Consider the following 14,480-nt stretch of genomic DNA (forward strand, 5'->3'; position numbering starts at 1 on the left):
AACAACAACCACAACAACAGCAACCACAACAACAACTAAAATAATAATAAAAATAACCAGTGAACTGCTGAAACCCCAACTACAAGAGCCAGAAGAACAAGAACAACCACCAAAACAACAACCACATGAACAACAACCACAACAATCGAAAAGGGGGGCACAACATTACTAATGAAATACAGAAAAAGAGGAGACCTCAACAGCAATCATTTATTTTTAATATCCCACTCCAACTTTTCTGTTTACAGTCACACGTTTCTAGTTCTCTGTTTATAGTCACACGTTTCTTTTTCTGTTTACAGTTACATGTTTCCGCATCTCTGTTTACAGTTACAAGTTTCCACTGCTCTGTTTAAAGTCACACGTTTCTACTTCTCTGTTTACAATCGCACATTTCTAGTTCTTTGTTTACAGTCACACATTTCCACTTTTCTGTTTACAATCACATTATCTGATGTCATCTGAGTTAACTTACTGTGCATCTACTTTCATAACATCCACGACTGTGTTCACAGTCATGGGCATCAATGTTTTCTATTTCTGGACACCAGGAAGAAGTTCAGCTTAGAGATAATTCATTGCACAGCCTTCACTGTTGTCACGCTCTAAGAATGTAGCTTCTGTCCAGTTTCATAGACATAAAATATGGGTAACAGGGTTTGTATGTTATTGGACTGGAGAGGGAAGAGAAAGTGGGGAGAAAGAAAGAGATGAAGACAGGAGGAGAGGAGGAGAGAAGGAGAGGAGGAGAAGAGGAGAAGAGGAGAGGAGGAGAGGAGGAGAGGAAGGAGAGGAGGAGAGGAGGAGAGGAGGAGAGGAAGGAGAGGAGGAGAGGAAGGAGAGGAAGGAGAGGAGGAGAGGAGGAGAGGAAGGAGAGGAGGAGAGGAGGAGAGGAAGGAGAGGAAGGAAGGCCAGACTCACCGAGCTGTCCAGAACTCCATTGCCATCTGTGTCGTACAGCCTGAACATAACTAGAGGGGAACGAGAGAAAAGGGACCCCATGATTCAGCCGTAATAGCAGTCAGACCCCCTATGGGTAGCAGGGGAAGTATTTGAACACGACACAACGCTGCTACTGTTTTGGAGCAGATTGAGGTAACAGAGAGGGATACGTTCTCACGTATCGTTGGGAAGTCGGAAGCAGTAAACGGAGATTAGCTGTGTCAGGGTACACGGATATAGCTCCAGGAGCTTAAAAAAGTCTATTGAACACACTGGGGCTTAGGATGTCATGGTGCTAACGAGGACAGGTGCTGGGTTAAGACTCACAGGAGACTGACTCCTGACAGCTGACAGCCTGTCTGTTATTCAGACTATACTGCTGAGGCAACAGCTGGCTGGTGTTTTCCGTCTTATGTCTACTTGTGTGTGTGTGTGATAGCGGAACTGTTTCTGGTCCCGGAAAAAGTAAAGGTGTTCTAAATATTTTTATATTTGGACTACGTCCAAATTGACATTTGTAAAAGACACAGGTGCGTGAACAGCAGTGTGGGTACGAACTAGGGATTCCGCACTAGCAGCCCTGAGCAACTCACACTCCAGCTTGTCCTCCGGGGTTCCCCTCTCCAGCAGGGACAAGTAACACACGATGTCCTTCAGAAACACCACCTGAGGCGACGGTATGGGGGAGGAGCCCTTCTGTGGCATGGGGCTCCGCTGCTTCTCCGCTTTGATCGTCTCTGTGGGAGAGGATTGGAACAAGGGGAGTCCGTGAGAGATGGTGACGCTGTACGATGACAATGACACGCGTGAATAATCGACATGGCGGACTAAGGTGATGTAGAGTGGCGAAGTGCATTACAAGCAGGGCCAGTTCTTGGCATAAGTGACATAAGCAGCCACTTAGGGGCCCCGATCGCCACGGGGCTCCCTACCGTTAGGGACTGCTACAAATAAAATGTAGCTTAGGGCCCCCAAAAGGCTAGAGCCATCCCTGCATATGGTTGTTGACTGTTATCAATACTCGAGCCCTGCCTTTGCTTGCTTCGAAACGTATCGAGCAGACAGAAAGGAATGGCCACATCCTCAGACAATAACCAGCATGCTTTTGGGACAGTTCCAATTTTACAACCAATGCCCCAAAAAGGAAATACACCCCCCCCCCTCCATAATAAAATACTTTCGCATGATTATAACGACCACACACAACTATAACCGTTGGGACCCTGTGTTTGGAGTATGTCTATGCTACAGCCAACGGAGCTGTTACCTGGGGAGAGGCAGGGGGACTCCCGGGACCTGGCCGGCTTGGGGGTCAAGGCGTTACGGCCGCCGGCTGAGGACGTGTTGGCCTGGTTGCAGGCATGTGAGCAGTGGGAACTCCCGGGAGTCTGGGTCCCCGTCCCAGAGCGCTGTGAGGAGGAACGGGAGGAGCAGGGAGAGGTGGACGCGGGCCCTGAACACGTGGCTGTCATGGAGGAATGTTCCGGCGTGTGTCTAGCCATGGTTGTAAGGATGCTCTTTCCATTCATTCCTAGAAGACAGAGAGGGAGATGAGGAGGGAGATGAGGTTGCAAGAGAGACAAGGGAGTATAGCTAGAGTAGGCGGTGGAACTTTTGTATTTGTATTATCGGAAAGACATTGAAAAAATAGGATTATAGTTTGAGCAGAAAGTAAAGCTTCCTTGGTTTCCAAACTAGGGCAATGAACAGAGAATTAAACTGACTAAGAGGAAAAAAAACTGTTCATAACAGCCGTCAACTGACATTCTATTTATTATTAATACCAAGGACGTCACAGGCGAAAAACAAAGGTGAGATATATTCCACGCACAAGAAACAGTTCACAACAAACGCCATTCCACTTAGCCAGGGCACACAGAACTAACGTCAGCTGCTCCAAAACACTATGACAACAGGCAAACACTGGTGAGGGAGATGATTTCAAGAGATGGATAATGAGTCTTTTTTATGGGGATAGTTGTTCGACGTTTTTCCGTTGCCCTGCAGTAGCAGTACCTGTTATGGGGGCACAGGCCACTTCAGTCTGTATTGAGATGCCTGCATCAATGGAACGCGGCTCTGCAGACACACCAGCGCAAGAAAGGCAAGACGGAGAATGTGAGAGCGAAAGAAGAGAGGATGTGGAGGTCAAAGTGTAAGGAGAAGGGTCAGACATATTTAGGCAAGGTTTCTAGTCACAGCCCAGACAAAATTGGAAAATAATTGAAAATAGAATCTAGTTAGTTTATGGCTTGGTAAAAGCCTTTTTCAGAGTGTGGAGTGAATCTGTTGCCATTTAAAGAGATGTTGGTAGCAATATAAAAGGATAAAAGAGGTTGCGGTAGTCTTAAGAGAAAGTGATTCATTTACAACACTGTTTGCAAAAAAGTTGGGACGCTGTGTAAAATGCTAATAAAAACCGAATGCAATTGATGTGCAGATAATTTATACCTACAGTATACTTAATAAAAAATAGAACAAAAACAACAAATGTTGAACCAGAGAATTATTTTTGTTTTTGGAAAAAGATATGCCCATTATGAATTTGATGCCCGCACACGTTTCAAAAACGTTGGGACAGGGGCATGTTTACCTCTGTTGCATCTCCTCTTCTTTTAGTAACACCCTGTAAGCATTTGGGAACTGAGGAGACCAATTGCTGTAATTTTGAAAGCTTGGTATAGGATTTCAGCTGCTCAACAGTTTGGGGTCTCCTTTGTCGTATAATATGTTTCATAATGTGCCAAATGTTTTCAGTGGGTGACAGGTCTGCACTAGGACTCTTTTACTACGGAGCCCAGAGGATGGTGTGACCATGACTGACCATTGTCTCTTCAAATTTTCATTTGTCAGACCACAGGACAGTTTTCCACTTCGCCTCAGTCCATCTTAAATGAGTTCCGGCCCAGAGAAGGCAGCAGCGTTTCTGGATCATGTTAATATCTGGTTTCTTCTTTGCATGGTAGAGTTTTAACTTGCATTTGTGGATTCTGTGACATACTGTGTTCACAGACAATGGTTTTCATTGTGTTCCAGAGCCCATGCAGTGAAGTACACTACAGAATTGTCTCTGTTTTTAATGCAGTGCCGCCTGAGGGCTCGAAGATCACAGCCATCCAATATTGGTTTTTGACCTTGTCCCTTGCATGCAGAGATTTCTCAGGATTCTCTGAATCTTTTAATGATATTATTTACTCTAGATGATGAGATCCCCAAACTCTTTGCCTATTTTACATTGAGAAATTTGCTTGCACAGTCTTTCACAGAGTGGTGAACCCCTTCCCATCTTTACATCAGAATAACCCATCCTCTCTGGGATGCTCTTTTTACATTAAATCATGTTACTAACCTGTTGCCAATTAACCTAATTAGTTGTGAAGTATTCCACCAGGTGCAGTTTTTAGCATTACACAACTTTTCCAGTCTTTTGTTGCCTCTTTCCCAGCTTTTCTTTTACGTGTTGCTGGCATCAAATTCTAAGTGGATATATACAGTGGACATAAAAAGTATACAAACCCCTGTTAAAATGCCAGGTTCTTGTGATGTAAAAGAATGAGAACACGGATAAATAATGTCAGAACCTTTTCCACCTTTAATGTGACCTATAACATGAACAATTCATTTGAAAAACAAACTGAAATCTTTGAGGGGGAAAAATGAAAAAACTCCCAATAACCTGGTTAAATAAGTGTGCACACCCTTAACCTAATACTTTGTTGAAGCGCCTTTGGATATTATTACAGCACTCAGTCTTTTTGGGTAGGAGTCTATTAGCATGGCACATCTTGACGTGGCAATATTTGCCCACTCTTCTTTGCAAAAGCGCTTCAAATCTGTCAGATTGCGAGGACATCTCCTGTGCACAGCCCTCTTCAGATCACCCCACAGATGTTCAATTGGATTCAAATCTGGGCTCTGGCTGGGCCATTCAAAAACATTAATATTTTTCTGGTGAAGCCATGCTTTTGTGGATTTGGATGTGTGCTTTGGGTCATTGTCGTGCTGAAAGGTGAACTTCCTCTTCATCTTCAGCTTTCTAACGGATGCCTGAAGGTTTTAGTGCCAAAATTGCCTGGTATATGGAACTGCTCATAATTCCCTCCACCCTGACTAAGGCCCCGGTTCCAGCTGGAGAAAAACAGCCCCAAAGCATGATGCTGCCACCACCATGCTTCACTGTGGTTATGGTGCTTTTTCAGTGATGTGCAGTGTTGTTTTTGCACCAAACATACCTTTTGGAATTATGGGCATCAGACCATAACACATTTTCCCACATGCTTTTGGGGGACTTGATGTTTGTTTTTGCAAACTTCAGCCAGGCTGGGATGTTTTTCTTTGTAAGAAAAGGCTTCTGTCTTGCCAACCTAGCCCAGTCATATGAAGAATATGGGAGATTGTTGTCACATGTAGCACACAGCCAGTACTTGCCAAAAATTCCTGCATTTCCTTTAATGTTGCTGTAGGCCTCTTGGAAGCCTCCTTGACCAGTTCTCTTCTCATCTTTTCATCAATTTTGGAGGGATGTTCAGTTCTTGGTAATGTCTCTTTTGTGCCATATTTTCTCCACTTGATGATGACTCTCTTCACTGTGTTTCATGGTATATCTAATGTTTGGAAATTCTTTTGTACCCTTCTCCTGGCTGATATCTTTCAAAAATGAGATCCCTCTGATGCTTTGGAAGCTCTCTGCGGACCATGGCTTGTGCTCTGAGATGCAACTAAGAAAATGTCAGGAAAATCCTGTCAGGAACAGCTGAACTTTATTTATGATTAGTCAGAGTCACTTTAAATGATGGCAGGTGTGTAATGACTTCTATTAAACAGGAGTTTGAATGTGATTGGTTAATTCTGAACACAGCTACATCCCCAATTATAAGAGGGTGTGCACACTAACGAAACCAGGTTATTTGACAAAATAATTCAATTGAATAGTTCACATTATGGGTCACATTAAAAGAAATGCAAACATTTCTGACATGATTAATCTCATTCTTTTACATCACAGGAACCTGGCATTTTAACAGGGGTGTGTAGACATTTTATATCCACTGTATTTTACAAGAAACAATAACATTTCTCAGTTTCAACATTTGATATGTTGTCTTGGTACGATTATCTATTGTAAATAGGGTTTGAATGATTTGCACTGTGTTCATAATCATTGCCTTCTGTTTTTTCTTTACATTTTACCCAGCGTCCCTACTTTTTTAGAAACGGGGTTGTAAATCAAATTATAGAAACAAAAATAAATGTAGTAACTTGAAACAAATCATTCTAACCAATGCATATTAATGCATAATGTTGAGGATCAAAGAAACTGGTGCTGTAGGCCAATGAACAATGACAGTCATGAGTGATAGTCTGTTTGGCCCTGGGAGGAAAATAAAATAAATCTGCAAGGACTGTGCCCCCTCGTCCATTCCATCACACAACAAGAGACGCCTGTCATGACAGAGGAGGGAAAAATCATGTCAACAACATGCTAGGTAGATTTATTCTCTATTTGTTTTAGAAAGTGGGAGTTTGACCCCGGCCTTGAATGAGTAAACCAAAATGTTGATCTGAGACAGAGGGAGGGCGTTAGGAAGAGACAGAGAAAGAAATACAGAGGTAGAAAAGGACACAGAGCAAGATAAATCCACATACACCAAAAGGGTAAACGTGTATTGATCTGACCCTATCCTTTTCTTGTATGAGTTTCCACATACGATATACTGTAGGTTAGGAGAGTGTCAACACCAGAGGGCAGTGTAGTGATGTGGAGTTGACCAGAGCCGCTTTCTCTCCTCCACATCTGATCCCAACATAGGATCATAGCCACAGGCTCCATAGCCATAGGAGGAGCAAAACCACCTGTCTGTCTCCCTCGGGCTTCCTCTGTCCAGGGCTTGGATGTAAATCCCTCCATCTCCTCCCTTCCACCTGTCCTTCAGCCTCATCCCTTCCACCTGTCCTTCCACCTCATCCCTTCATTTTCGGTCGGTTTAATCTCCTCTCCGGTATTAAACAGTGTTCATGTTTTTTTGTTTTACGTTTTTCCAAGCGCATCTATAAATGCTGGCTAAAATCTGCCCCAGAAGGAGACTATCCTGAGAACAGGGTGAACATTAGTATTTCAGCAATTTACCCCAACTTCATCATTCTACAAGAACCAGAATCAACCAATACATTAACTACATTAACTTGTGCAGTAAGAATATGAATACAAAATGCTAAACAAATCAATTAAAAATGAACAAGCAACATTGTGACCTTTAGAACACATCCCAGGTTTTCCCAGCATTCCACATCAATCACTACCAGGAAGAGGGAGGCCATTTCTTACCCAGAAGTCCAGCTTCAGCACGGGGCACTTCAGGAGAGCAGCCCCCTGTCTTGCTCTTGAAGGAGGTGAACAGGTGCTGACAGAGCTCCTCTGGGATGTCGTTCTCCAGGTAGGTGGCCATGAAGAGCTGGAAACCCTCGTAGTCGATGGGCTGCAGACACAGGGAGAGTCAGAGGTCAGTAATTCACCACGGATTGAAACAAAATACCCGATGGTGACATGCAGGGCCGGCTCTAGGCATGATTGAAATAAGTGGTCCCCGATCGTTTGGGGCCCCCTACCACTAGGAACCGCTAGGGAAGGGGGCCCCTAATCAAATTTTGCTTACCCAAAAGGCTAGAGCCGGCACTGATAACATGGAATAAACTATCACCATACTGTTTTGCCTCCCGGCCACTCCGTAGTTTATTGACTGTATCTGGGATTTCACCAGTGAAGTGTTGTGAAAGACAGAGTTCTACTGTGCTTGAGCTGTGTTTCAGCATATCTGAAAGGAATAAACCCTTTAGGAAAGTCAACTGTTTTAAAGCAGGACCTTAATGATGGTCTGCAGTATTTGCATTGTAGATGAGTACATAACATTCAACCATCTTTTTAGTCTTCAATATCTATTGCTTTTGAGTCAGGCCTTTTTTGGAACAAAACTACGGCTAAAAGAAAACTGGAAACGGCCCATTTGGTTGAAACACAAATCAGGTGGTTTCATGGATTTCAGACAGGATGGTGCACAGGCCTGTGGTTTTAACTAACCTTTAAAAGTTGAATGTAAGTGAAACGTTTGAATAAGGCACATAGACAACACACAGAAACTATCCTTAGTCACTTCATCAGCAGGCAGACACAATAAAATGCCTCACAGAGATTCCTTAGGGCAGATACCTTTCCAGAAACATCATGAGGTTTTCAGTACTGGCATTCACACGGTTATCAGTGCAATTAGGTTGAAAAACAAATGACAAAGAAAGAGAACAAAAATGGCACATCAATATTCCTGCGTTGGATACAGTGTTGTCACATATTGGCCAGTTGTAGCTGGCATACTGAAGCACTGAACCTGATGCCTGACCTTTGACCTATGACTGAGCTTATGGGTACTGTACATAGAGATGAACAGAGTGACATGCCATTGTGGAATCTGTAATACAGTAGCACTGGGCAATACCATTTGAGGTTATCGAACAAATGTCCTCTCTCCTCCGCCCAGTATAAATCATAATTAGTATATTGTTTTTAAACATTTGCATGATGTTTTCTTTTGACAAAACATAAGCTGATACAAAGACGTGTGGCAGATTTGAAAAATTGCACAGTAAGACTCAAAAGAGACTTTATGATAGTCAGCTATTGGGGAGAGGGCACTATTCCACTAGCCTGCTAAAGAACTGACACGTCCTTGGCCATTCCATGACTTATCAGTTTCTGGGTCAAAGAGGTGAGAGGATCAACTTTTACAGAATTGGAAAACGTGATTGAGGCTGTCTTCATTTTAAAGTGGTCCAGTTCTTATTTGAGGTCTGAAAAAGTATTTGCTGTTGATTTACTATCATTTGTAGTGCCGGAGTGATGGTGGTTTTGAAGCAATTCACAGACTATAGCACATAGCATACTGTCAGAACAACCCATAATAATCCCTACCCAGTTGACCACTTAAAAAAGCAGGAGTCTTCAATGTCCTTACAAAAATGTGTTCCATTCAAATGGAGCCCTCTATCCATCTCTATGGTACCAGTGTACATCATGCTACATATCTCTCCGACACAGTAAGGGGGGTTACAGTATGTTACATGCACAGAAACCACGGAGGCACAGGAACTGAGCCTTGCCCCTGAACTTTGACCTTTGGCTTCCAACTGAAGGAGATAGTGTTCGTACATCTGATGACGCAGGGTTACATCGGATACATGCAGTCTGCGGTGTACATGTACACAGAAACCACAGATCATGCAGAGTGGGGTGTGGCTTACTTGGTTGAGAACATCTTGCTTCTGTTTGACAGTTGGAACAGGGAGAGGTAAGAAGTAGACATTGGGTTACAGTGAGAGAGAAAGAGAGCAGAAAAGAGATGGAGAGACAAACATGGAGCGGGACAAATAGAGAGACACCGACAGAGAGAAAGAGAAAACACAAACAGAGAGAAAGAGAGAGAGACAGAAAGAGAGACAGACACAGACAGACAGACAGAGAGCCAGAGAGAGACAGACAGAGAGAGAGAGAGACAGACTGAGAAAAAGCACATTGGGTTGGCAGGCCACCCACTGAACCATCATTTATATCACTCCTCCTCTTCTATCCTCTACTTTCCTCCCCTCGTCTCGCTTCACATCGCCTCTCCTTATTTGGCGAAGCTGCCACAAGATTATTCATGCATCATGCAACATTGCACCATGTAACAGGAGATCCTGAAAATAATGCAAACACAATCACGTGTTCCCAAAAGATACATATACATATATATATATATATATATATATATATATATATATATATATATGAAAAGAAAGAGACATTCTGCGATTTCGTAAGACTGACGGGCTTGTCTGTAATAAGAGCACCCATATGCAATTGGTAGGAATCTCTGTAATATCTCCATCAAGCGGTATTCTTCGCCCTCTTAGCACTGATGGCCTTGATAAATCAATCAAATCTATTGTGGAGCCCATGCCAACATGAGGAGAAGGCACAAAGAGAATTAGACGCTAGCTAAGGGTGTCATCGTTGGGAAGATTTATGGTTAAACGGGAGGTCTTTAAATATATTCACGGCACATCTAGTCTTGACATAGGGAGTTAATGACTGATGTAAGAGGTAAGGACACAGGGATTAGCCTTACTCTATGAGCCAAGAAACACATGAGAAATAATTAAAAACTCTAGGAGGTCACATAAATAAACTCAGAAGACTTATCAGCTCTCAGTAGACCTCTTCTCAGATGACCCTTTTATCCGAAGGAAACAAGACCACATTCCAGCCACAACAGCACAGCAATTCAACCCTTCCTATGTACCCCTATTTCTGGTTGCAGTGTATATAAAATGCTTCTGAACTTACCTCCTTTTCAGTTTCGTGACCTGAAATTTCAAACTGCCACCTTGTCTCATTTCAATATTTCCTAGCGGGCTTGGGGGAGTCTCAAAAACATCTGCCAAGCCGTTCTGCTTTATGTCATCACTCAGTCAACCAGGTTAGCCGGGAGCAACGCCGTTAAAGAACTCCATCGGCTGACGACAAAACAATGAACTTCCCCAACCCGCCACCAGGAGGGGCTAGATCAATCCGTGACGTTCCCTCCCTATATCCTGGTGCCTTTGAGGGAATCGAGTCCTAGTGATGGAGAGCGGCGCCGTGACGCGGGCCCTTAGAACACCGTAAAACTCAAGAGACCCTTCAGCACACATTTAAGGGACGTCTCTGTTCCTGGCACTACACGACTCGTGTCCTCCTAGGGCATAACAGCATCACAGCCAGATGAGCTCAACTGAATGAGACTCCGTCTGATTGACATCTCCCCTTTCGGTGCTCATTGTGGTATTCGTGTGTGTGTGTTGGTGTGTGCATGTGCACTGTGGAAATCTCTCCTCCGTTTAATTTACAATCCCCTGTCCTCCTTATCGCTCATCTGCCACAGGGAAACGCAGATGGAGGCGGTGGGTTAGGGTAGGGGAGGCTAAACCGCTGAGGGTGTGTCACTGTCGTTTCTGGACAGCCTCCAGGATAGGCGAGGATTGATGACTCACCAAGAGCACCACTTACGGATGGCATGAGCTCAAGAGTCACCTCACTCCTCGCCAGAACTGCGCAGAGAACACCACCGGCCTGGCGCCGGGCCCAACTCGATCCGGTGATCACATCGCAGCTCACGTGACGTCTGAGTCCAGTCACGGGGGCTCAGGCGGCGCCAACCCGGCTGCCGTTGGCTGTCAGTCATGCCGTGGCGCTGGAGTTTTAACTAGCAAGGAACCAGGGGACGGTGCTGCCGAGGCTACGGGCAGTCGCGTGGCCGTCGGCGGCGAGGATTGGAGAGAGGGTTGTCCCCATCGCTAGCCGCTAAATGGAAGGGATGACTAAGCGTTTGAGTTTTCGCAAGCGAGGACTGAGTCAGGGGAGTGCCTTAACAACTAATCTCATGATCTCACTAGGGAAAGCTGGGGGAAGAAACCAAAGAGGAAAGACGGTGGGGGGGGTGGGGGGCGGGGGTGGAAGGAGGGGAGATAAAATGAGCGTAGACAAATGTCAACAGGGAGCGGATGAGGGCAGACGGAAGGACAGGAAGGTCATGGAGGACGGCATGGGAAGGGAGGCGCAATATGAGAGGAAAGCCGGTGGGGGGGGACACGTACCTGCTCAGGGTTGTACTTGGAGAGGACCCCTTCACCGTGAAACTCCTCCAGGACATCCTTCAGTTTCTTGGTGGAATCTGAGAAAGAGAGAGATAGGGAAGGTTTGTATTGTTTGACCAAGCATTGCAAATCTTACTCTGCAATAATTGAGGACTTCGGTCATGAACAAGACTGTCCGAGATGCTAGTAGTACCAGACTCACACAGTATTGACAATTAAGGGGAACAACGACTCATTTTTAAGATTTGTCTAAGTTTGAACTCATTCTTGGACTCTATGACAGAGGTGTTTCTAGAAAATGTTACATGGGGTGGCAGAAGGGGGGCAAGATGAAATTCCAGGGTGGCATATCATTCTATTGTTGGTTATGTCCACTTTATTTATACAAATCCAGCTACTGAAAACGGACAGTGTAATGTCTTGCTAATAAATATCATACATGTTCTACACGAAGTTTGGTACGAGTCTTTCGACTGTGCACAATCTCCTGTATAGCTCGTTGGGAGTTCTCCTGTATAGCTCATTGTCAGTGTGGTGCTGCTTAACACTTATGCTTCCTCCGCTGCAGGTCCGCTCCCACGTGATGGGACGCAAACCCGCGGCCTTCTGCTTCACAACATGCGTTAATGCCTTCCACACCGTTCCAACCTTCTGAGCTATACAAAACGCGCAATTGTTTAACAAATCAGCAAAATGTAAAGCTAACATTCTGTTCATAATGTATTCCATATAAGGTAAATATTCCACCACTATGTCCATTGCTTAACACAGGCTGAAACAACATACACTTTTAACGATAAATCTCTAAACTATGTTAACATTCTTAGATAAGAAAAGGTATCGTTTTGACATTGTACAACTAGTTAGCGAACTTTACCAATAATATTGACGATTGCATTACATTAGCTAGTAGACAATATCAGACATCTAAACTATAATAAATGGCTGCTGCTAACGCATGATTAATTTACAAAACTATATTTTGTATTGTATATTTAGTAAAAATGTGCAGCAATATCAATCAATCAATCAAATGTATTTATAAAGCCCTTTTTACAACAGCAGTTGTCACAAAGTGCTTTTACAGAAACACCCGGCCTTAAACCCCAAGGAGCAAACAACAGTAGTGTTGAATTTCAGTGGCTAGGAAAAACTCCCTAAGAAGTCTGAATTTTAGGAAGAAACCTAGAGAAGACCCCGGCTCAGCGGGGTGACCAGTCCTCTTCTGGCTGTGCCGGGTGAAATATTAAGAGTCCAATTGGAATAATTAATAAATGCATGTGGGCTAAATCCAGAGTTTATTTAAATTTAGACTAGGTCAGAAGTATGACCAGATGGACAAGGACAGGGACAGCAACGGGCCCCCCAAACCAGGTACTCTGCAGGTGTGGACCAGAACCTCATGTCCTCCTAAAGTTTAAAACGGGAGGAGACTGGGAAAATTCAGAAAATGCATTCATGTCAGCAACGATTTATAGTGGAGAAGGAGAACTTTGTGGGGAAGGAGAACTGACCCAATCCCCCAGCATAATAGTATAGCAGCGTAAGACCTTGGAACTGAGATGGGGGGGGTCTGGCAACACTGTGGCCCTACCCGGGGGAGGCCCCGGACAGGGCCCAACAGGCAGGAAATCAATCCAACCACAATACCTTCCTTCATTACTACTAGCTTGTCTAGTGAGATCCTGACTGCTCAGTTGCTATGACTATCATAGACGGACAACCCAGTGTTTTCATTGGAAGGGAAGGGGAGCAGCACCGTCATAGGAGCAGGTGGACTCCAGGACTCAACCATTTTACCCGGAAGGGGAGACAAAGATATTGGAGATAAACAATGAAAGTAGAAATATATAATACTATTCAATAAAATTAAATACGAATATATTATAGCAGACACTTCTGACAACTTGGGTGGCGAGTGGGGGGGCAATACATTTTTTAGGCCACCCCAGTGGTTTTGCCAATACTCTGTGCACGTAACCCTTTCACTCGTGGCAAACAGTATTGAGAAAGCATGTGTATGGTGTCAGCTGCTCTCCCCAGATTAAGGCAATTTGATAGAACGTTGTAAAATAACAATTTTCTACTTCAAAAACACGTTCAGCCACAGCAAAAACAAAAATTGGGGAACCCCAATCAATTGGGGTTCAAGCCGTTGACAATTTATTTGATAAATGTCAGTCACGGATTTCAGAGTTAACTTTTCTTTACATTGTCCTCTAAAGGTGGCTCTATGGATTGTTTTATCTCACAATACAAAACTGGGAATGGAGACATTTTTGGAGCAAACAAAGTAACAGAAAAACAACAACAACAGCACAAAAACAACATCCCCCGAGGTGCGTATATGATCTGCTAAATTGGTTGTTAAACCCAATCATTGGTAATTTTTTGAACGAGGCGTATTATTGCTGGAAAAATAATGTGTTTATTGTATCTGAGAAAACCATCAGGATAGATCACAAGGTGAACATTTGTTTACTTAATTATGAATTCAACAAATAGACCAATTAATGAGCACTTAAATGTTTCGTTACATTATTAATTTTACAAATTGGAATGATAACAAATTATACATTTTACACAATTTTGAGAATCATGAGCGGTACATTCAAGATTACTGGAGGAAATTATACCAAACTTTTCTAACACAATATTTAGCCAGGGTTTGGATTGCAAACCTCTGAATTATTCATCTATGTGGAATTAGACTGGACACTCACTTTCTTTCTTTGGACAGAAATAGCATACTGATACTTCATGGTGGAGGGGGGCTGGTCAAACTGGGGGGCTGGTCACCCTCCCAAAGGTAAAACCTATTTACACTTGACCCTTTCCTTGTATAAAAAAAAATACAACACACTTGATTATTTACT

At 43.6% G+C, this 14,480-nt stretch overlaps 1 protein-coding gene across 3 annotated transcripts in view; it reads right to left on the minus strand.

Annotated features, from left to right (window-relative positions):
• The window catches only part of LOC105016301 (diacylglycerol kinase beta), an 86,886-nt gene that overhangs the window by 51,706 nt on the left and 20,700 nt on the right, over positions 1 to 14,480 (minus strand). The window contains exons 3-9 of one of the 3 annotated variants that reach the window (XM_013137934.4): positions 11,605 to 11,681; positions 9,232 to 9,252; positions 7,268 to 7,418; positions 2,959 to 3,021; positions 2,210 to 2,473; positions 1,536 to 1,679; positions 922 to 971 (exon numbers count right to left, since the gene is read on the minus strand). In XM_013137934.4, the coding sequence (XP_012993388.1) occupies positions 922 to 971; positions 1,536 to 1,679; positions 2,210 to 2,473; positions 2,959 to 3,021; positions 7,268 to 7,418; positions 9,232 to 9,252; positions 11,605 to 11,681 (770 nt within the window). The remainder of the gene's footprint in view (positions 1 to 921; positions 972 to 1,535; positions 1,680 to 2,209; positions 2,474 to 2,958; positions 3,022 to 7,267; positions 7,419 to 9,231; positions 9,253 to 11,604; positions 11,682 to 14,480) is intronic. The other 2 variants (XM_020055001.3, XM_013137935.4) reach the window with 2 other exon arrangements.

This window comes from Esox lucius, chromosome 16 (assembly GCF_011004845.1).
Source record: "Esox lucius isolate fEsoLuc1 chromosome 16, fEsoLuc1.pri, whole genome shotgun sequence".
Classification (NCBI taxonomy): Eukaryota; Metazoa; Chordata; class Actinopteri; order Esociformes; family Esocidae; genus Esox; species Esox lucius.